Below are 21,872 nucleotides of genomic sequence, written 5' to 3' on the forward strand. Positions count from 1 at the left end.
ATGAGCACCCCGGGCTTGCGCCGCGAGTGGAGCCCCGGCAGCCCCGTGAGCGACCGCGTCTGGGCGCAGGCCATCCACGCCGTGGCCGAGCGCCGCCTCACGCTGCGCCAGGCCGCGCAGGCCTTCGGGCTGCAGCACGCTGCGCTGCACCGACTCGTGCGCCAGCACACGCTGCAGCAAGCGCGCCGCCTGCCGCCGACAACCAGGTCGCTGCCCGGATCGCTGTCGGGCACCGCCGCCACCAGCCCGACCGGCAGCGACGACAGTCGGTCCGTTGCTCCGGTGTCCGCCAGTACCGCCGGCAGTAGCAGCACCACAAACAACAGCACCAGACTGGCCGGAGATCGCTACGTGTTCCCGCGCCTGAATCCGCTGACACTCGGCCGCAGCAGCCCCACTGGCGGCGGTAACGCCACTACCAACATGCTGCTGCCGACCGTGGCACCTCTGGCCGCCATGCCTCCGCTGCTGCCGCCCGCGTGCGAGCTCTCGCCCGACCTCAACGACGAGGTCGTGGCCGTACTGCGCGAGCAGTTCCTGCAGCAGCAGCAGTATGAGGACTACGAGACGAGCGACGGCCGCTACCACCGGCTCGAGGGCTACGCCGACGCCGACATCGCCGACGTGGCGCGCGCGATCGTGGGCCGCAACGGCCGCCGCGCGCTGCCCCCGAACTTCCCGACCGCCGGCTGGCTCGACGTCTTCAAACGTGAAAACGACTTTGTGGACGTGGACGACATGGTCCGAGCCAGGAGCCGATCCTCCAACGTCAAGACCGCCGCGCCGTCCCAGCTGCTACAGCAGGAGCGCTACAACCGCAGCTACGAGCTCGAGCTGCAACGCCGCGGAGACCAACTGCGCTGGGTCCAGAACCGCGCCTACCGCCAGCCCGCCGCCCCACCTCCGCTATCACCGCGCCAGCAGAGCCCGATACACCGGCGCGCGTCGTACAGCTGGGACGACGTCGAGGTCGCCGGTGGCAGGGAAAACTTGCTGCCGCCACCTTCGCAACAGCAGCCAAAGCACCTACGCTTCTACCAACAACCGCAGCGAGATGAAAGCAAGTACCGCCGCAGCGCAAGCGCCGGGAGCACCAACGGACAGTCCGACGGCAACGCCAGCGAACGCAACTACCGCCAGAGCAACCTCGTGCCGGCCAAGGTGTGGGAGCGCGCGATGGAGGACGTCGCCATCCACGGCATGAGTCTTCGCAACGCAGCCAAGGCCCACGGGGTGCACTTCGCGGCGCTGCATCGCCGCCTGAAGAAGCGGCAGCAGCACAAGCTGAGCACGCCCTGCGAGCCGAACTATATCCCGTTCGAGGACGAAGCGGGCATCGTGCGGGTGATCCATGCGCGCGCGGAAATGGGCGTGCTCATGACGTTCACCGAGCTAGTCGATCTGCTCAGGCGCACGGCGCTCAAGCACCGCTCGGAGCTGCCAGATGAAATCTCCACGGCGCTCGTGCGCAAGTTCCAGTCCCGCGTGGAGCAGTCAATCCGTCACCTGGTTATCGACTGGCCGGCGCTGCCAAGCAATGTGCTGTATCGACTGCGCGACACCAGTAGTGCCGGAGACGACGCAAAGGACGGGATGATCGCAGGCGTTGCTGCTGTCAATGTCGGCAAGAGCAGCGGGCCTTCAATCATCAGTGCACGCAGCGGCGAAGGGGGGTCGCTGTCGTCCTCGGGGTCGTCTTCGTCTCTGTCGCCTCACCCACAAGTGGCTGCAGTCTTCCCAGCGATTCGCAAGTCTCCGGTGGCCACTGCTCCGGCGCCAGCGTGGAGCAGCAAGGCCCGCAGTGGTGCCAACAGCATGGGAGCTGACAGCAGCAGCGGCGGCGGCAACAACAGCAATGTCAATGGTATCAACGACCCCACGGCAGCTACCGTGCCACCACCTTCCGATGAAAAGGAGGCGGCCCCCAGTATGATTCTTCGCCTGTGACGACCCAAACATGACGACTCGAGTGTGATACCTCCTCCTTCGACCGTGTGGCGACCTTGACTGCGGCGATTCGGCCCGAGCCCAAGCTTCTCCGTGTTTGTACTTATCGATGGGCCCACAGGCTCTGCTTAACTGCGCTCGTTGTGTGCGCCGTGCCGTGTCGTTTTATCCCCAACGCGCGCCCGCAACGAGTTGAAGCAGACCCTAATTACTTTCCCCCGAACGTCTCGGCGGGGTCAGTGCATCATGCACTGCAGCGCCTGGACGCTTACTATTTAACATATTTAAGATAGAGGTGTGTAGAATGACAAAAGTTTTGTGCTGTAGATCTACCTGGCTGCACTCCACACACGAAGCCTCACGTACGTTGCAATGCATTATCTTGTCCGCTCGGACCTGCATTGGATGACATCGCCTTCCGGCCGAGGCCTTCCTCGGTGTTCGAGAAAGCGTCAAACGCTAGGTCTGGTGTCGTTGAGCACCAGCGTCCGCAGCTCCGCAACGGTTAGCGGCCGCTCCAGCTGTGCGATGTCTTGGTCGCGCACGACAGCATGCTTGTATGTCCCCAGCGGCGTGTCGAGGTTCGAGCACGCGAACAGCGTTTGCCCTGCATTGGCGATCAGCGTGTCTGCATGCACCAAAGTGCTGGCGTAGCGAATAGGCTTAGCGTTTCCGAGACAGCTTCAGTTGGGACGGCTGGACTCACCTCTGCGTGGTGAGGATCGAGGTGCGCGCAGCGCCGTCCGCGCTAAGCACCACCCACAAGCGCAGCATACGCGCTCGCGCTTCCTCGCGATCCATTGAGAGGCGTGACTGGTTTTTGAGAACTATGGACAACAACACGTTTTGATTGGATACAAGCGCCTTCGACTCTCTAGCTGTCGCTCATGTCTCCTTGGCATGCAGACTTGAGTCAATGAGGCGGATATCTTGCTGCAGCTCACGGCGCCTCTCCTTCTTCAGAGCATCTGCTTCGGGCCCCACGAAAAGAATGTCCTCCAGCTCCTTTTCGGAGGCGTCTGCGACTGCCAGAACATCCGGAGCTGATATCAAACCCTTCTTGTGTGCAGCAAGCGCAGCGCCCGCGTACGTCCCGAAAAACTCAATACCCTCCCTGTTTACAGCAGTTGCATCAAAACGCACAAGGTCAGTGAACCGCTTCCTTCGGGCACAATGGAGGGGAAGTTTCCCGACACCTACGCAGCATAAGCACGCTTTCTGCCGCCGTCTCCAGTTAGTGCGAAGATAGGATTCACGTCGTGAATAAAAGTGCCCAGCACCTGCTCCGGGCAGCTTTTTAGCAGGCGAGACGCCAGCAGCGCGTCGCCTTGACCAGAGTCACCGAAAAAGACGAACTTGAACTCGGGAAACAACGCTGCAAAGCGAGAGAAGTTATCCAACTTGAGACTGGCGATCTTTTCGTTGCTCACGAGGCCTTTCACCGAGCCGTTAAGCACAGTAACATTGGGAACACCAAGACTTTTGAGGTGCTGGAGCGTTAAGTAGCGCCCAACACTCAGCCAACCGCGAGGTCTTGCAGTCAGAAACGTGACCGACGGGCGCACTGTGTCACCATTTGCGTCTTGCGCTAGTCCGCGAGAGAGTCGAGCGTACAGATCCGAGACGCCAGGGTACGGGATGTGAAGTGGATAACGCTTGTCAATCCAGCCCGGAAAAAGAGTATCATCGATATCACTCACAACCTTGACCAGATCTGGTTGCTGTTCTTTCACCTTGAGACTCTCAACGGCGATGTGCTGCATCATCCCCACGACCTCCGTGATGTTCTTGTTCCCAAAAATTAGCTGGATGAGATCTCCGGAGTGAGGAGGGTCCTCTTGAGCGTAGACACTTTGCCGAAATGATATTTTACCACATGCTACGCCATCTTCAAACTGAATGCGACCCGCGGTGTCAATAAATGCTTCTTCGTCCGAATGGATCTGCTCCTTCAGAACCGATAGCTCGAATCCGAACGTCCCGCAAACCACATTCTTCGCCGCACTGTGCAATACTGCCTTGTCGCGAATTAGTGGCGACATCAAGCAGTGCTGGATAGCTCGAATCACCAGCGCGCGGTTGGCAATCGTAATTTCCTCCAGCCGCTGCTTCGTAAGCACGTCCAGCACCTTCGCTCGCTCGGACGGTGAACACGAGTGCAGCATGAAGCCCACCATCGTCCTGCAGAACTGACTCGAGTCTTCGGGCGACGTAGCGCCCAATATGCCATTCAGACTGGCCGTGGATGCCGCAGCCAGCACGTTGTGGCAAGCCAGAGGGTCGTCCTGCCGTCGGTTGCGCGGCTTCAAGTGCACCTCCTTCTGTTTCTCGTCGCTGAAGACGATAGCTGTGTCGTTGTCTTTGAGTGTTTTGTAGCGCCACGCCGTGCGCTGCTTCAGCCCCTTCCACTTTTGCTGCAGTCCGTCAGCGGCGAGCGCCCACGTCGACGCTTCCCGCAACTGTGGCAACGGTGGTGTCAGCGTTAGAATTCTCGACTGTTCCATGTCATGCTCCTGCATTTGCAGTGCGCTCGACGTACCAGAGGCAAACGCGGTTGTAGGGCAGAGGGCGGCACCACCGCTCCCTGGAAGGTGCAAAGGGATGTGTTGCGTCTGCTGCGAGGCCGCATGGGCGCCCGCAAGCGGCGGCGGAATCGCATAGGTGTCCCCATTGACTCGAGTGCTGGACGAATGACACGGTAAACTCTCTCGCAACACGATTGGCTGAAAATAACTTCTGCAGTTTCGTACCGTAAGTTGAAGTGATTCCACTTCAAATGACTCATTTGGACAGGGCTTTGAGCCTTTGAAGAAGGGTGTGATGTCTGAAGAGGAAAAAGCAAGCTTTCTTGCGGGTACAATACTGTGGACACTCTGCAGTCGTTTACAGCACATCAACAGCGCATAACTTTACTACTCGTTTTCGACGTTACTGTCTTCACCAGCGCAAAGGAACTCAAACTCGGCCATGATGGGCACGTGGTCGCTACCGAAGACGGAGTTGGGGATTCCGTTGTAGTTGCCATGGAGGCCCGATGGCAAGCGACCGGAACGGTTCAAACTGTCCGACATGGCCAGCCGGTTAAACCAGTTCCCAGGCCCGTCTTCTGAACGCAGTTCACTCTCCGGTGGGATCTCCAGTACTCGCGAGGGAACCAGACTCCTCTTTGAGTACCAGATGTAGTCGATCGTCCAGCACCGCCGGAAGTTCACCGTCGTGTGGGGTGGCTCGGCCTTCTTCCCCTCTTCCACCTTTAGAGACTGCAACGTGTCCTCAGAGTGTTCCAACGCACTCGCCAACGCGTTCGGCTTGTAGAACGCGTAAGCGCTACGGAAAGCTTCGCTAACTCCCTCCAAGTTGGGCTTTTGCATGAAGGAGTTCTCCATGTACTCGTAAATCGGGGATTCTGGTGAGTTGTTGAAGTCACCGCACAGCACAATAGGTACACTATTTTGGCCAGTGACAGTGCCTGCCAACTCCCGCTCGTACTTGTCCCTCACGTCGCAGCTCATGCGAATCACTTCCTCTTCAAGCTCAAACAGCTCAGCCATTTGATGGTCCACCTTCCTGCAAAGGGACCACACAAACCATAAATTTCAGTTAGCAAGCCCCAGCGTCGTCTGGTCCCGACACCGTGCAGAACGTACTTTGCATTCCACCACAAGTGAGTGCACCCGACCAAAACGAACTGCGCGAAGTGGCGCATTTTCAGCAACGCCAACACAGCGACACGGTCGTGCGGGTCGTGGTAGTTCACGGCCTCAAACTCTTTCAGCTCGAACTTGTCTTTCCTGAACATCGATCCAGTGAGCAATTGTCAGCCAGCAGCGCAGACTCACCAATGCAATGCCCCCACTTACTTGTAAAAAATGCCGCAGCCGTCGTGCTTCTTTTCGCCAGACCAGTTTGATACGTGGATCGACGGGCGCTTGACGTACACACTCTCGTATCCTCGGTCCTGCAGCTCCGGCTTAAAGAACCTGTCGCGACAGAAAATATATGTCATCGCCAGGTCTCAACACCCCCAAACTGATAGTCTGCATCCCAAACTTCAACTGCGAAGCAGAACGTACGTCCAGTAGTCACTCAGCTCCTCGAGACACAGCACGTCGGCGTCCAGCGCCTCCAGCTGCCGCAGCAACGCCATCTTGCGGTTCTCCCAGTTCAGACTCGACTCCAGCACGTACGGGAAGTGGTTGCGCGTCGCCAAGTTGCTGGCCAGGATGTTCAACTGACGCAAACACACGCACATCGAGTCAGCGGCTGGAATCGCCGCCTCGGAGCGCCTCCCTCAGCAACGTTACCTGCACCACCGTGATCTTCTGCTTGCTGAGCTTGCTGGGGCCCGCCTGCTCGAGCTCCGTGGCGCAGGGAAGCAGCCGCGCCGTCGAGAGCGGGCTGGAGCTGGAGCTGCACAGCCTGCGGCAGCGGAAGGCGCGCCACAGCTTCGCGTTGTGTCTGGACAGCGAGACGGACGCCAGCACGGCCACGCCCATGCCCAGACACACCGCCGCGGGGCGTCCGGCGAGCGACACGCTCATGACAAGAGGAGGAATGCGCGTGCCTCGGCTCGGACCTGCAGCGGAGACCTCAACGCTCCCCTTGCGCTTCCGTCATCGGCTAGGGGTCAGGTTGATGTGCGAAACATAAGGTTGTGTGCACCACGTAGCTCATCCATTCATAAGTTGCGCAACTTGACTGAAACAAAGACGAGCCGCGCAACGTAGCTGTGGTCCACAAGGGTGGGTGTGGGCCACGCGAGCGTGGCTCCGCGAATGGCTGCCATCCATTCGCCACGCACCGCCAAGAGTATGGCGCGGTCATTTTGGATTCAGGTTACTGTCAGTCCAAAGCTACTGGTGCGTTCCGCGTCGACTGCTGCTGTGATTCTCCGCGTGTGGTGTGCGCTCTAACCCGTGGTCGTCCCTCATTTGCCTTTTGCAGCCCTCTATCCAACATGTCCCTTGTCAACAAGCCGAAGACCGTCGAGGCGGAGGAGACCCGCATCCACCGCATTCGCATTACGCTCTCGAGCCGTAACGTGAAGAACCTGGAGAAGGTGTGCGCTGACCTCAAGCGTGGCGCCGTGGACAAGAACCTGAAGGTGTCGGGCCCCGTGCGTCTCCCCACCAAGATTCTGCGTCTGACCACGCGCAAGTCGCCGTGTGGTGAGGGTACCAACACGTGGGACCGCTTCGAGATGCGCATCCACAAGCGTATCATCGACCTGCACGCCCCCTCGGACATCGTGAAGCAGATCACGTCGATCTCGATCGAGCCCGGTGTCGAGGTCGAGGTGACCATCGCCGACTCCGCGTAAGCGCGCTGTCTGCTGAGGGTTTCCTGACCTGGTCTTTCGCTGCCTAGCACACTCCACCCAGCAGTTCGGGGCGTTGCTTGCTGCGCCTCGCGACTCGCGAGCGTAATGGGGGAAGGATTGTAGCAAACGCCGTCAAGGCGTGAATATAATTCCAACCCCACGACTTTGTGGGACATCAAAAACAATGTTTTTTTTTATCTTGCAAGTAGCAGATAGCCGGGAGCCGCCAAGACGACAGAATGGCGATGTACGACTGCGCGGGGAGAGACCATGAGCAGTGTATTTGTGGCGCATGATCAAGTCGTGCAAGCAAGACCGACAGCTACTTCGAAGTATGATTTGGTTGTAACCCCTTCACCCTCGTGTCCAACCTCACGACACGTCGGGGCTGCTTACCATGAACAATATTAGCTGGTTGCCTCCGGCTCGGGCTCTCGAAAAGCACCCCAGCAGCAAGCTTAGCAGCAAACGCACAACCGTGGCGGACCCCTTCCTTTCGAAGCGGCTCACCTGTGTGGGAAGCATTACGGCATCATGAGGCATGTTCTGGAGCAGATCAACTCCCAGCTGACGACCCCTTGCTTCTTCGCCTAGCTATGATGCGCATGCCCTGCTCGTAGAACCGCTCGAGCGTGCCATACTGAATGAACATGGGCGGCAGGTTGCGCAGGTCGCAGTTGATGGGAGACACTTTCAAACGCTTCTCCGGGGTCCGTCACATTAGCTAGATACGCTTGGTGAACTGCGTCCACGAAAGCAGATGACATAATACAGTCGGGGGTTCTCTCATCTCCCCCCTTTTCCTCGAAGTCAACGCTGGGAGAGTACTGCAGACACCCGAGCGGAAGTAACTCAGGGGTGGAGTCACGCATGCGCATACAGTTCGCAAGTGATATTTTGGCACCAGCACTGTCCCCGCTGCGTATCACGTGGTCCGGGGAGATATTCTCATGCTTCAGCACGTACTTGTACACGTCCAAGCAGTCGTTGTCATGTATCGGGAACGGGTTCTCCGGACTCTTGCGGTAGTTCGACAGCAACACATCCATCAAAACATCAAGTTGATACTTGCTCTTTAGAACTTGCTGCAGCATCGTGTGAGTCTGGTTGGCAAGCTCCACGTCTTGCAACGGATCAGACATCGCGAAGACTCCTCCGTGGTAGTGGATGACCACCAAGCGGTGTTGTTTGTGTTCGGGGTCGCGCAACCACATGTAGCCCATGCCATTTACGTGGATCTGCTTGGGGCGAGTGTTGTGCTTGCGGCAGTTTGACTTGGTAATCATCCGACCGTGCATCGCGAACGGCTCGCGAGAAGCCTCGGAACCTGTACGCGAGCGTCGTCGACAGGATATTGAGCTCTAGACGGAGGGCAATGACAGGAATCATGAACGTTGAGCGGACGAGTACTCGGGCGGCAACGCAAAAACAAGGAAATCAACACGAGCGAGGCTGCTATCAACACCCCAAGTCCACATGCGACCGCCGTGACCCCAAGCTACCACTGTGAAGGCTGACTTGAAGGCGCGAACATAGGCATTATTGGGCAGACTACCGGTACATCTCGTCGATGGTGACAGACACCGTGCCGTATATAGTGGCTGACGCCATATTTTCCTCCAGCAATAGCACTTTCCAGCTAATGGAAGGAAGTGCGAGAAATGAGCAGCAGTGTTCACCTCACTTCAATTCGCGTGTGGCGCACACTAAACTAGTGTACGGTACACTTCGTTCCGCTGGGCCACAGGTTGCACCTAGGCGATTCCCGTGTTGTTGGTAACCGCGCTTGAACCGCTTGGTATCAGCAATGCATGGATCGCGCTGGCGCCCCTCAAGCAGCGTCTTCCTAGCGCGTCGCGTGCCGCATCCCGCAGCTCAGCTCGCCGTCTCGGACGACCCCCAATGCGCTCGCACGCCGCCCAGCAGCGTCGGTGCTTCACATCCGGCAGTCCTGCTCCACACAGGTCTGACACAGGTTTAGCACCAGCTGTTGCGCAACTGTCGCTCCAGCCAATCGTCGATTTTCCAGGACGCAGTTTCGGCCAATCGCCGGGGCTCTGGCCACTGATCCACCACTTTGCCGTGTTGGAGGCGCTGCTCCAGTAGTTCATACCGGAATCGCACCCGTCCCCCAGCCACCAAGCTCCTCCCTTCCAATGGCTCCATCGACGCCGCTCGTGGTGCTCTGCGGCGACCGCGCGCCCGACGCGCTGGTGCAGACCGCGGCGGCTCTGCAGGCCGGCGGCCTGCGCGTGGCCTCGCTGTGCTCGCCGGCCGTGGAGACCGCGCTGGTGGCCGCCAAGGTGCCGCACGTGGCTGTGGCCACGCCCGCCGACGTGCAGCTCATGCTCTCGGACCGCGTGGAGGCCGTGCTGGCGCTGCCGCCCAGCGCCACGGACGTGGGCGCCGCCGCCCACGCGCGTGTGGCCCAGTGGGTCTCGGGCGCCTACTCGTTCGTGCGCACCGCCGCTTGGAACCACAAGCAGATCAGCGTCGTCGTGGACGAGAAGGACCTGGCTACCGTGCAGAGCAAGCTCTCTCGCGACGGCTCGCTAGCCTTCTCTCTGCGCGAACGCCGCGCACTGGCCGAGAAGGCCTTCGCGCTGTTCGCCGAGCTGGACAAGGCCATCGCCGCCAGTCTCAGCGGCGACGAAGAGGTGGTGCACGACGTGCTGCTGGTCGGCAACGGCGGCCGCGAGCACGCCATCGCCTGGAAGCTGGCTCAGTCCACCTCTACCGGCCACATCTACGTCGCGCCCGGCAACGCCGGCACGGAGGACGTTGCCGCGGGTATCTCCAACGTCAACATTGGCGTCGGCCAGCACGACGAGCTCATCGCCTTCGCCAAGAGCAAGGGCGTGTCGTTCTGTGTGGTGGGACCGGAGGCTCCGCTCATTGACGGCCTTGCGGACAAGATGAACGCTGCGGGCATCCCAACGTTTGGCCCGAGCAAGCTGGCGGCGCAGCTGGAGGCGTCCAAGGCGTTCTCCAAGGACTTCATGCGCCGTAACGACATCCCGACGGCCGCGTACCAGAACTTCACGGAGTACGAGAAGGCCAAGGAGTACCTGGACTCGATCGACCACAACATTGTCGTGAAGGCTTCGGGTATCGCTGCTGGCAAGGGTGTGCTCATCCCGACCAACAAGGCGGAGGCCCACGAAGCTCTGCGCGAGGTCATGCTGGAGAAGGCTTTCGGCTCGGCTGGCGACGAAGTCGTGCTTGAGGAGTTCATGACGGGCGAGGAGGTGTCGCTTCTGGCCTTCTGTGACGGTGAGCGCGTGGTGTGCATGCCCGGTGTGCAGGACCACAAGCGTATCTCTGATGGCGACCAGGGCCCGAACACTGGCGGCATGGGCGCTTACGGACCCGCCCCGTGCCTCACCAGCGAGCTGGAGCGTGAGTGCGTCGACATTGTTGAGCGTGTGATTGCCGCCATGAAGAAGGAGGGCATGCCGTACGTGGGTGTTCTGTACCCGGGCTTCATGCTTACCCCGACGGGCCCCAAGATCGTCGAGTTTAACTGCCGCTTCGGTGACCCGGAGACCCAGGTGGTGCTGCCTCTGCTGCACAGCGACCTGTTCGAGATCATGCGTGCTTGTGTGGAGCACCGTCTTGAGCGTTCGCTGGTGTCCTGGAAGAGTGGTGCCGCTGCTACCATTGTGATGGCGTCGCAGGGATACCCGAACAGCTACCCTAAGGGCAAGGTTATCACTGGTCTGGGCGATGCCCGGTCGTTGAAGGACGTCGATGTCTTTCACGCCGGCACCTCCAATGCTGCGGATGGCAGCATTGCCACGTCGGGTGGTCGCGTCCTTGCTGTCACCGCTGTTGGCCCCTCGCTCCAGGGCGCCCTTGCCCGTGCGTACGAAGGCGTTTCCAAGATTCACTTCGAGGGTGCCCAGTACCGCTCGGACATTGGACTTAAGGGCCTGCTGCACGGTGCTAAGAAGCTGAAGCTCGCGGTACTGGGTTCCACCCGTGGCAGCAGCATGCAGCCTATCATTGACGCTATTGAGGCTGGTGAGCTAAACGCCAGCATCGACATCGTGGTGAGCGACAAGGCCGCTGCTGGCATTCTGGAGCGCGCCAAGACGCACAACATTGAGTCCGTGGCTCTTTCGGCCAAGGGTCTGTCGCGTGCTGAATTCGATGCTCAGGTGTCCGAGGTGCTTAAGAAGAAGAGGGTGGACCTCGTGCTGCTTATTGGCTACATGCGCATTCTGTCGGGCGAGTTCTGCAAGGAGTGGGAAAACAAGGTTTTGAACGTCCACCCTTCGTTGCTTCCGGACTTTGCCGGTGGCATGGATCTTGCCGTTCACCGCGCTGTGCTGGACGCGAAGAAGGCTGAGAGCGGCTGCACCGTTCACTTTGTGACGGAACAGGTAGACGCTGGTCCGATCGCTGTGCAGGTGAAGTGCTCGGTGCTGGAGTCTGACACCCCTGAGACGCTTAAGGCCCGCGTTCAGCCTCTCGAAGGCGCTGCCTTCTTGCACGCCATCAAGCTGGCCCAGACCGGTCTGCTGCTGAAGAAAACGGCGGGAAAGAAGGAGATCACGTATGCGGATGCTGGTGTCAGCATTGACGCTGGTAACGAGCTTGTTAACAGGATCAAGCCGCTTTGCAAGTCGACCGTGCGTGTTGGATGCGACGCTGACCTCGGTGGCTTTGGTGGCATCTTCGACTTGCAGGCTGCGGGGTACGACAAGGACACGGCGCTTGTGGCGTGCACGGATGGTGTGGGTACCAAGCTGCGTGTGGCGCAGCTCGCCAAGAAGCACGACACCGTGGGCATTGATCTTGTTGCCATGTGCGTGAATGATCTGATTGTGCAGGGCGCTGAGCCCCTGTTCTTCCTGGACTACTATGCTTGCGGCAAGCTCGAGGTGGACGAAGCTGCTGATGTGGTGAAGGGTATTGCTGAGGGCTGCCGTCAGTCGGACTGCGGTCTTATCGGTGGCGAGACTGCCGAAATGCCTTCCATGTACCACGATGGCGACTACGACATGGCTGGCTTCTGCGTGGGTGCTGTTCGCAAGAACGCCATCCTGCCGCTGCCTGTGCAGGCTGGTTTCGCTGTGCTCGGTCTGACATCGTCTGGTGTGCACTCGAACGGTTTCTCTCTGGTCCGTAAGCTCGTGGAGGTGTCGGGCCTCGCTTACAGCGACCCGTGCCCGTTCGAGGCCGGCAAGACCCTGGGTGAGAGCCTGCTTACCCCCACCAAGATTTACGTGAAGCAGCTGATGCCTACTGTGAAGGCGGGACTCATCAATGCCCTCGCTCACATCACCGGCGGCGGCCTCCTTGAGAACGTTCCGCGTGTGCTGACCAAGGACTTGGCTGTTGATATTGACTGCGCTAGCTGGCCGCTGCCGCCCGTGTTCAAGTGGCTGCAGCAGATGGGCAACCTCTCCAACACCGAGCTCGCCCGCACCTTCAACTGCGGTATCGGCATGGTGCTGCTGTTGCCGGAGGCCAACGTGGCTGAGGTGACTCGCCAGGTCGAGGCGACTGGCGAGAAGGTTTACCGTCTGGGTACGACTATTGCGCGCGCCCCTGATGCTGAGCAGGTTGTTCTGCGTGGCACCATGGCGTAGATTGTGCTTACGTAGTGGAGGCTTCGTTACAGTACTTATGCGTTCACTTCTCAATATTGCATTTGATATCCAGCGCTTGCTTTCACCCACAAGGGTCTGTGATCTTCTGCTGTAGCAATAGCAACGCGAATCAATCCTGTGGCTACAGATGAAATCCCACACTGAAGCTTAAATTAAACGAATATAGAATTCTTCTTCCGTGCATCGGTAGAATGGCGAAAGCCACTAACCATCACCGAAAAGGCAAAGTGTCCTGATGTGTTTTGAAGTACGAACTGCGCTTGCAGTTTTGCAAGCTACTTCACGTATAACTGTTGTCCATTTTGAAAATGCACACTACGCCACGATAGTACTTCGCTAAAAATGGATGGAGCGGTGTGATCCTATAATCAGACTCGAACGTGGATCAATTGCCATCGCCGTAACCTAATAACTAAGTACTTGGCACTACACCTGACAAAATCTACACGCCATGGACCGCTATGGACGACCTGCTCTTTGGAAACCTTCAACGCCCGCTGTGGCTTTCCTGAACGAACGGCCAAAGTATGTGGCTCACTGCAACTGTGCTGACGCGGATGCCACGTCTAACTACTTTCATGCTGAACTAGAGCACAATCGCTCTCCTCCGGATTCAAGCCTCCCGGCATGACCCGTGGCCGCAGCGAAGACGATGAGTCGCATATCATTCTACCTGATCGCCTTAGTTCCAATCAACAGCTGCAGGATCCGCAGCAGCCACCGCTTCTGCACCAGCGACCAGCTACTAGCCGTCTCAATCGGTAGCGCAATTTTTATAGGCACCTGACTAGGTGCATTAGCCAAGCGATGTTCTGTTAACTCTTATTGACTTCTGTTCATGCAGTCCGCAGAGTAGCAGTGGTGTACGTCGTCCTGAGACACCATTTGTAGTACCCCAAGAGTCGAAACAGCGACCACGCACCGCTCGAGAAGGTGGCCGAGGAATTCCGGAAACCCAGGCATTTTTAAAGAGAACATCTTGCTTCACACAAGGTTAACTGCTACTACTGATCGCCCAATTCGAATTCGACTAAGAAGTTTACTGATGTGTTCTTACAGACACTGAAGCATCCAAAGGACCCGAGGTGGACATCCGAAATAATGTCGAGGAAGAAACCGAGTTATCACCGTCTCTAGATGAGCAGTATCTGCAACAGCTTAAGGCAGATATTTTACACTTGCACCAGGTTCATCAACAGCTCGAGAACGAGGCCCATGAAACTGATAGAAGTGGCAACAGAACATCCACATTGCAGGCACCAAATCATGTTAAAAATTTGCTACTCAACCGCGACACCAAAACATATCTCGGATGGAACTCGAAGCCTAGCCTACTAGCCACTGCCAGTATCCAGACACAACTGCTGAGGTACAGCTATTCCTCGGATCCAGTGCAGGTAAAACTGAAAATGAATTAATTGCAAGTCAGGAGTAGCCCTCATCACTCAAGCTTTTTATGAAGCAGCTGTCTGCAGCGAAGGTTGGCCTAGAGGAACTTTTAGCTGACACGTTAGTATCAGTTATGGAGTTTTGTCTCGAGCACAATGGCGCCGGAGGCGACGGAAGCTTTGCTCCAGATGGAGCAAAACCCGACGTGAAAGCATTCAAAATGATGTTGCAACGCCCTCCAAGTAGTCAGAAAGCTGGGAATATCCCCTCGCTACCGTTTGCAAATGGTTGCGGTACAAGCTCTGCCTCAATTTATGCTGGTGGTATCATCAGCATGTTGCAACAAACTGAGGTAAGCCATTGACCACCCTGATCCCCGTTCAGAAATTTATTGCTGATCCCTGAGAATCAGGTCTTGAAACGCACTATGCTAGCAGCTACGGGTGAAAGAAAAAATCTTGTGAAAGTGATCGCTGACAAGGACGCCGAGCTGAACCAGTTAACAGAGCAGATAGGATTCTTTAAAGACGTTCTAGCTCGAAAACGACCTCGCACTGAGCGGTCGAAGCGAATTCAAATCGCTTACGAAGAGGGCGATGTTCCTAAATCAGCAGACAATGGAAGCCCTCAAGAAAATGACCAATTGGCAGCAAGTTTGGTGACCGAACAGCTTGTGCGACTAGCAACTCTGGAAAAAGATCGAGTAGAATCTATCCTATCGATTCAGAATTTGGAGCGACAGAGGGACGAGTTGCAACAACAGGTACTGAAGTACCTGTTTATAGGGAAATTGCATGGTTTCAAACTTCTGCTCACTGCACCAAATTGTTATTTTCCAGCTTGAAAAAGTGAGCATAAAGTTGAACAATGCGGTTGAGCGACTTGAAGCCGCGGAACAGCTACACCAAGAATCTATGGTAGTTGCAAACAATTCGTTCCAAAAGCAGGTATGAATAAGAAGTACTCCTGCGAATATGCTAATGACTAGGATCACTAATGCCGTTAAATTTTCACTACAGGTAGAAGCAATGGAAAAGCGCTTAGTAGATCAACAAACTCATCTGGCATCGATGATTGAAAAATATCGATCATTGGAGGACTCTTCTACTCAGGAGAAGGCCCAGCTCAGGCGCGACAAGTTGGAATTGGAACGGCTTATTCGCCTCAAAGACGATGAGGCTGGGCACCGACAAGCTCAAGCCACTGCCAAAGCCGTAGCGCAAGCACAAACAGCTACTGCGCACGTTCATGTCGTGACTGAGCAGCTTAAACAAGCACAACAAACGGTAGACGAGCTACGGGTTGAATTAAAGGCAGCCCAGATGGACACCAAACAGGCCCAAGGCACTGTGCACAGCCTTCACCACGACTTGAAAGTTCGGAATGAAGACGTTGAAAGGCTGGCTGCACAACTATCGGCAGCGACTACTAAAGTTGAAAATCAGGGTGCTTTGCTACAGCGGAGTGAGGAAAGAACAAAGGTCATGTCAAAGGAGCTACAACAGCAGCGTTCTTTACTGGAAGAGCAAGCACACCATGTACAGTTGCTCGAAGGTAAGCTAAGCCGATCGGTACCTGTTGATGATGAAGAGCTGCAAAGCCGACAACAACGTGAAGAAAGTGCGTGGAACCAGCGAGTGTCTGCCTTAGAGCATGCTCTTGTAGCTGAGCGGCAAAATACTGCATTATTCCGAGAGCAACAACGCAAGGCAGTTGCCATGGAGCAAGAGAAGGCGGCTCACGCTGTTGAGCAAGCACAAGCAGTAGCTGCAGAGCTCGCAACGGCCAACCTGTGTTTGTTGGAGCGCAAGCGCCAGCGTGAACAGGAACAAAACGCGTTTGAAGAGAAATTGAAGGATTATACAGATCGAGTTGCATCGCTGTCATCAGCCAAGGACAGCTTAGAACGCGAGCTTGATACTCTACGGTGCCAGTATGAACAACTTCAGCAATCGAATGAACAAGGTACTGAAGAAGCTGCCATGACCAAGAAATCATTACAGGAGGAACTCTCCTCGGTGAAAGAAGAGCTGAAAAGTCTGACAGAGATTCGCGAAAACCTGGATAGAGCGCTCGCTCACGCTTTAGCTTCGCCAAGAGGGAAATCTGTTCGATATCAAACCAGCTTGTCAGAGCTGCGGACGGAGCTTCAGAAGGCGAAGCAAAAGATAGCCGCTCTAGAAGACCAACTTTCTCATCATGGCAGCGTTCGCATGAGTGAAGTCGAGAATAAGCTCGCTCAACTCAGCACCAGAGAGAGGCGTGTTGCAGAAGAACAGAGGTTAGTTGAGTGTGGTGATCTTATGCAGCATTTATCAATCTTAATCTTTACCGTATTTGCGTGTGCATGCTTAGAGGGTTTAAGAAGCAGCGAGCAAACGCAGCCACAGAGCGCCGGCAGATTGAAAAGGAGCGATCCGAGCTGGACCAGCAGCGAGAAGCAGCCGAGTCAAAGCAGAAAGCTGACCATGAACTTCTTCAGCAGATAATCATCCTGCTAGCACAACGACTGCAGGTTATGATGGCGTTATTTGACACTACCCTCACTCCAGAAAGCAGTCCAAACCAAGGCTCGTCAATCAGTGATACTGCAGCTACAGCCAACATGCCAGTCACCACTGCCTCCAACGACGTCAGCAAATGGCGCGACGTGCAGCAAAAATGGGAATCACTGCGACAGGAGCTCGAAGGTGTTGACTGGAAGTTGACAGATATGCGGAGTCAGCTTGAAGCGCTGCATCTCGAGTATCTTGGCGTTGCGTTGGCCCCTCTGGATGGCGAGCGGTCTTCTCGGCCCCAACAGCTCGCCGGATTTCACGGCCCCAACCCATTTTCCGATGCTGTTGCGGCTGGAAGAGACACGGTACCTGTAGCTGAACAACTGAAGGCAGGGCGCCTTCTTCGTCGGTTGTCCTGTCCTGGCGAGAGCTTCGAAACTCGAGCACGTCAAGTGAAAGGTGCGTCCTTGGCTCCCTGTTGTTTGCTGCAAGTTTCTCCTTATCCCAACCTAATCGGGTCTTCCACAGCTGAAGAGCACGAGACCTTCGCCCTCGCGCTGGCCAGAGAGATGGCAACCATGAAGGAGAGCTACGAGCGGCAGCTGGAGGAGCTACGCGGGGAGCTCCGCAAGACGCAGCAGCTGCGGCTGCTGACCAGCCAGAGACTCCGCGCCGAGCTGGCGGCCGAGCGCGGCCGAAGCCAGCGAGCTGCGGCACAGCTCTCGGAGCGAGTCGCGGAGCTGGAGGCGGCGCTGGTGGCGCAGGATCAGACGCTGGCGGCCGCGCACACCCAACAGCAGGAGATCCTGAGCCAGCTCGCGGCCGCCAGTTGTGACGCGGAGCGGCAGCGCGCGCTGCAGGACCTGGCGGCGCTCGTGGGCGGCGAACAGCGGCGTCGCGAGCGCGAGCGTCTGTCTAAGCTGCTCGCGTACTGCGGGGCGTCTTCCGTGACCGTCGAGCGCCGCGACAGCGCGCTGGAGGAGGAGACGGTGGACGCAGTTCTGCAGCGGATCGCCCCAGCCGACACTGGTGTTGTCGAAGCGCTGCCTCCAAAGTGAAGTAGATTTGGCCCGGCGCTGCGCTACCTGTAGAATTAAATAGATGGCAAATACGAGTTGGGTGCAATATCGTAATAACTGTGTTGAATATCGAAAGGAGTTGCAAGAAGCGATATCCCGCAGAACAGCAGGAAAGATGTTTGTTGAAGCGACGTTTTGTTGAAGAGACCTGCTTACTCACAAGTGTCGACGAATGGAGTGGATTTTTGGTTTTCGGAACCCGTGCTTGCTGTGCTTGCCGTGGTTGTGCAAGTTCATGGACGGCCCTTGTGGTGACATGCAAGTCGGCGCTGCTGGTTGAGCTGGATGCTGTCGCGACTTCCGTTCTGCCTGCCCGGCCCGCCGGGGTTGTACGGCGACATGATTGGACGTCGGGCCCATCCCGCCGCGGCTTCTTCAGCTGACAAGCTTCAGCTGGGCTTTCCCCGTTCCCTCCCGATCAGATGCCCACAAACACCAGAACGTCGCGAATTTGAGGAATCTTGACTAATATCCAAGGTGATCACCTACGCCGACGCCTCCAGCGCCACTCGTTCACGGCGCGGAATCGAAGGCAAACGCGTGCGAATGAGATTTCGCCGCCCACGGCCTAGCCTCCTGTTAGCGCGTCTTTGCAAGCCGCGCGTGATGCGCTGGTTCCCCTGCAGGTCCTGCTGGGGATGCCGATGCCCGCCGATGCGCTCCAGCTCTTTCTCCTGCCTGGTTTGCCCCCGTAACGTCGTCTGCGCGCGCAGCAAGCGGCGAAAATGCAGGCCTGCCCGCGGCGACGAGATCACGTAGCCATCTGGCGCGGTTCAAGCCTAGAGCGAAGTTCGAGGAGCTTCTGGAGGAGCAACGCCGGCATAGGCTGTAGCGCCTCGAGACCAGCCATCTGGAGCCTTGGAACTTGATTGTTGGGTCCCCACACGTTGGGATGCGTCGCTGCTCATGGGATTGCAATAATCGATCGGCTCGCGCTACCGACTCCGTGGGGCGCGTAACCACCTACCGCGACCGATTTACGGTACCACTTGCAAGTTCTATACACCACGTACCCATCCGTCGGTCGCAGCAGCGGCAGTAAATGAGGCTGGTCTTCCATAGTGGGACGTGGCAGCGCATCCCCGTTCGCCCTTTCTCAGTTCACTGAACTTCGAGGATTTGAGGCACCCATCGCGCCTGCGACGGTCGCAGCGACTCGGCGCCTCTCGTACCGGAACGCCATGGTGAGGTCGGCATATAGTATCACGAGCCGCAGGTGCATGTGCCGCTGCCATTGAGCCCTCTTCGAGAGCCCGATGGCCGCATGTCGGGGCTGTTTCCGGGCAATCAGACATCACGAGAAGAAAGCAATGGGCGAGACTTTCGCAGCAGAGACGAGGCTGCGGAAGCAGCGACGAGGCACGCAAGTCCCGGCTCTGCAAAGGTATCTTTTAACACCCTGACTAATTTAAATCAGTGGCTCGCACGCCCTCTATGTATGTATAAGCGTTACGCATCCCAAACTACAGCAGGGCTCAACAACAAGCTCACTGTGTGAATGACGGCCATTAGATCTGAGCTAAAAGTCGATATGCTGAAGTTTAGGATGGCCAATCACTACACGGCTATATTGTTAAAAAAGGGAGATCGAATTTCTTTAGCGGTCGAATCGGGTTTACCCATGCTACCAGAAGGGCTTTCTCTACGTGAACAATTTTAATGTATCTCGACAAGAAGAGGGGGAAGTCCACTCCGCATAATCTCGAGGTGGATATGTCGAACCTCAGCAATTCTAAAGTATAACAACGAATATGTACATCCCGCTTTACCTACTGAGCGTATTAATACAACTTACAAAAACAGGATGATACAATATAGTGCATGCTGATTTATCACGTTTACAATGTTATTATAAAAAAATCGACAAGCAATCTTTTGAGGTGGAGGATAGATTGATTAGCTGACCCATTATGTTGCTTATCTACTCATATAAGTTAGGTTTACGTTCCAGACATGCATGCAGTGAAACGCTTTAGTGCCAGATTTCACACTTGAAGAGAATTTTCAGCGGCTCGGCAAAAAAATCCTGGGTTTATAAGTTAGACTCACAGTCCTCACTCGACGAGAGAGCTGTTTGCTCACGCTCACTCCATAATATTTCCCTCTTACTTTGCTGCAGCACTACGTTGGCTTTACCAACGCTGCAGTGAGTGTCGCACGTAGGACGCACCCACGAGCGACGAAACAGCTGCGAACAGCAACCGTCGCGGAAGAACGAGCCTGGCAGTACGATCGCCGACACCGCAGTTCTACAAGTGAAGACGCTCTGTACAGACGCGCTGCCCGGCGGGAGCGCGCTCGGGCAGTCCATCGCTGCCTGCCTCGCCCGCGCGCGGAGGGCAGGTCTCTTCGTGCTCCCCAACTGTGAGGTGATGCTGAAGTGGGCCTGGCTGTCACATGTTGCCCATCACGGCGGGCCCATCGCCGCTTCTTTTTTGTTTTGACTTGGGCTTTGTATTGGCGATCTCCTCACCCCGTCGCCCTAGCCCGCGCTGCCGGTGCTGGCACTCGTGGTGTGCGCCACACTGCCTCCCGCTGTTGGCGGCGCCCGTCCCGGTTCACTCCGCTTTCCGCGCCGCAGCCCTCAGGTCTCCGCTCCGGCCTTCTCCACTGTAAGTCGCTAGCGAGCGAGTTCGCCCCTGAGAATGGACTGGATGCAGCCGCGCGACCAGCTTCTGCACGGCTCGGCGCCCGCCTCCGTGCCCGCCTTCAAGCTCGTGGACTCCAACAACCGCGTGCGCGAGCTCACGGACCCGCTCAAGCGCCAGCTGGGCGCCTCCACGGCCTTCTACCAGCCCCCGGCGGTGGGTGACGACGGCCTCTCGGCCGCTGAGCTCGAGGAGCAGCGCCAGCTCGAGCAGCAGCTGCAGGTGCAGAAGGAGGAGATGTGCTTCATCTCGCCGCTGCCGCGCCCCGACGTCGGCCGCCTGCGCGTGCCCACCACGTCGCACGCCTTCACGTACGGCGGCTCCGGCTCGGTCTCGAACCTGCACTCGACGCCGCCCCTGGCCCCGCCCGTGTCGCCGTTCGCCAGCATGGCGCTGTCGGCCCCCGCCGCGCCCATGGGCAAGGCGCACAACCCGTTCCTGTCGGCAAAGGTGGAGAAGAGCCCGCGACTCCCGTCGCTCAACTCGATCCGCAACTCTCCCGGCACGCACTTGAAGTCGCTGGGCATCGCCTCGCGCCCGCCGCCGCTCTCGCTGCGCTCGTTCTCGGACGTGTCGACGCTGTCGTCGTCGTCTCAGTCGCCGTCCCCGTCGCCCTCGCCGCTCCACCAGCCTCAGTTGCTGCACCAGCACCACCCGAAGGCCCCGCTGCGCTCGCTCTCCAACTCGTCGCTGTCGTCGGCGGCGTCCACGTCGCCGATGCTGTACTCGCAGTCGCTCCCGGGCGTGTCGTTCCTGCAGGACAGGAGACGCTCCCGCATGTCGTTCGACGGAGCCGACCGCATGTCGATTTCATCCGAGGACGAGGACAGCGGCATGCGTCTGCTTAGCTCCAGCGTGGGGCGCAGTGAAGGCAGCAGCGATGCCATGACGGCAGCGGCGAACGCTGCGGCCCAGGCCGCGCTGAACAACAGCAGCGCGCGCACTGGCCGCGTGTGCAGATATGCTAACTGCAGCAACATTGCTCGCTCCCGTGGGCTGTGCCGCACGCACGGAGGCGGCAAGCGCTGCTCGCACCCGAACTGCAATAAGAGCGCACAGGCGAACCGCAAGTGCATTGCGCACGGCGGCGGCACTCCCTGCTCGTTCGAAGATTGCGAGAAGACGGCGCAGTCGCGAGGCCTGTGCAAGGCCCATGGCGGTGGCGCTCGGTGCAAGCATCCGGACTGCCCTAAGAGCAGCCAGTCCAAGGGCCTGTGCCGCGGCCACGGCGGCGGCATTAAGTGCAAGGCGGAGGGCTGCGAGAAGTGGGTGCAAAAGAACGGGTATTGCATCAAGCACGGCCGCGAGCGCGCGATGACCTCCTGAGCAGCTACCCCTTAGCACGAGCGGAGCTATAAGCTGAGTGTGCTGGG

At 57.7% G+C, this 21,872-nt stretch overlaps 9 protein-coding genes across 9 annotated transcripts; 5 read left to right on the forward strand and 4 right to left on the reverse strand.

Moving 5' to 3' along the window:
* Nucleotides 1–1,947, forward strand: IUM83_03208 (putative DNA-binding protein; the record flags this gene model as incomplete). Its single annotated transcript, XM_067927194.1, has 1 exon — nucleotides 1–1,947. The coding sequence occupies one exon, from the start codon at nucleotides 1–3 to the stop codon at nucleotides 1,945–1,947; it is 1,947 nt and encodes a 648-aa protein (XP_067791909.1).
* Nucleotides 1,948–2,399: 452 nt separating this feature from the next.
* IUM83_03209 (uncharacterized protein) lies at nucleotides 2,400–2,721 on the reverse strand (the record flags this gene model as incomplete). The annotated part of the gene is made up of 2 exons (XM_067927195.1): nucleotides 2,400–2,592; nucleotides 2,654–2,721. 2 exons carry the CDS (start codon nucleotides 2,719–2,721, stop codon nucleotides 2,400–2,402), a joined length of 261 nt encoding a protein of 86 aa, XP_067791877.1.
* A 111-nt stretch (nucleotides 2,722–2,832) lies between these two features.
* Nucleotides 2,833–4,576, reverse strand: IUM83_03210 (uncharacterized protein; the record flags this gene model as incomplete). The annotated part of the gene is made up of 3 exons (XM_067927196.1): nucleotides 2,833–3,061; nucleotides 3,148–4,406; nucleotides 4,487–4,576. The coding sequence occupies 3 exons, from the start codon at nucleotides 4,574–4,576 to the stop codon at nucleotides 2,833–2,835; spliced, it is 1,578 nt and encodes a 525-aa protein (XP_067791880.1).
* A 283-nt stretch (nucleotides 4,577–4,859) lies between these two features.
* IUM83_03211 (Glucose-repressible alcohol dehydrogenase transcriptional effector CCR4) lies at nucleotides 4,860–6,488 on the reverse strand (the record flags this gene model as incomplete). Its single annotated transcript, XM_067927197.1, has 5 exons — nucleotides 4,860–5,514; nucleotides 5,595–5,738; nucleotides 5,808–5,927; nucleotides 6,021–6,178; nucleotides 6,252–6,488. The coding sequence occupies 5 exons, from the start codon at nucleotides 6,486–6,488 to the stop codon at nucleotides 4,860–4,862; spliced, it is 1,314 nt and encodes a 437-aa protein (XP_067791938.1).
* A 298-nt stretch (nucleotides 6,489–6,786) lies between these two features.
* On the forward strand, nucleotides 6,787–7,267 carry IUM83_03212 (40S ribosomal protein S20; the record flags this gene model as incomplete). The annotated part of the gene is made up of 2 exons (XM_067927198.1): nucleotides 6,787–6,806; nucleotides 6,892–7,267. 2 exons carry the CDS (start codon nucleotides 6,787–6,789, stop codon nucleotides 7,265–7,267), a joined length of 396 nt encoding a protein of 131 aa, XP_067792023.1.
* Nucleotides 7,268–7,823: 556 nt separating this feature from the next.
* Nucleotides 7,824–8,565, reverse strand: IUM83_03213 (putative carbohydrate esterase; the record flags this gene model as incomplete). The annotated part of the gene is made up of 2 exons (XM_067927199.1): nucleotides 7,824–7,957; nucleotides 8,040–8,565. The coding sequence occupies 2 exons, from the start codon at nucleotides 8,563–8,565 to the stop codon at nucleotides 7,824–7,826; spliced, it is 660 nt and encodes a 219-aa protein (XP_067792024.1).
* An 858-nt stretch (nucleotides 8,566–9,423) lies between these two features.
* On the forward strand, nucleotides 9,424–12,864 carry IUM83_03214 (phosphoribosylamine-glycine ligase; the record flags this gene model as incomplete). The annotated part of the gene is made up of 1 exon (XM_067927200.1): nucleotides 9,424–12,864. One exon carries the CDS (start codon nucleotides 9,424–9,426, stop codon nucleotides 12,862–12,864), a length of 3,441 nt encoding a protein of 1,146 aa, XP_067791875.1.
* Nucleotides 12,865–15,992: 3,128 nt separating this feature from the next.
* Nucleotides 15,993–17,830, forward strand: IUM83_03215 (uncharacterized protein; the record flags this gene model as incomplete). Its single annotated transcript, XM_067927201.1, has 3 exons — nucleotides 15,993–16,555; nucleotides 16,630–17,231; nucleotides 17,301–17,830. 3 exons carry the CDS (start codon nucleotides 15,993–15,995, stop codon nucleotides 17,828–17,830), a joined length of 1,695 nt encoding a protein of 564 aa, XP_067791876.1.
* Nucleotides 17,831–20,496: 2,666 nt separating this feature from the next.
* Nucleotides 20,497–21,825, forward strand: IUM83_03216 (WRKY transcription factor 19; the record flags this gene model as incomplete). Its single annotated transcript, XM_067927202.1, has 1 exon — nucleotides 20,497–21,825. The coding sequence occupies one exon, from the start codon at nucleotides 20,497–20,499 to the stop codon at nucleotides 21,823–21,825; it is 1,329 nt and encodes a 442-aa protein (XP_067791937.1).
* Nucleotides 21,826–21,872: the final 47 nt, after the last annotated feature.

Source organism: Phytophthora cinnamomi (genome assembly GCF_018691715.1).
Source record: "Phytophthora cinnamomi strain GKB4 chromosome Unknown Contig38, whole genome shotgun sequence".
In the NCBI taxonomy this organism is placed as follows: domain Eukaryota; phylum Oomycota; class Peronosporomycetes; order Peronosporales; family Peronosporaceae; genus Phytophthora; species Phytophthora cinnamomi.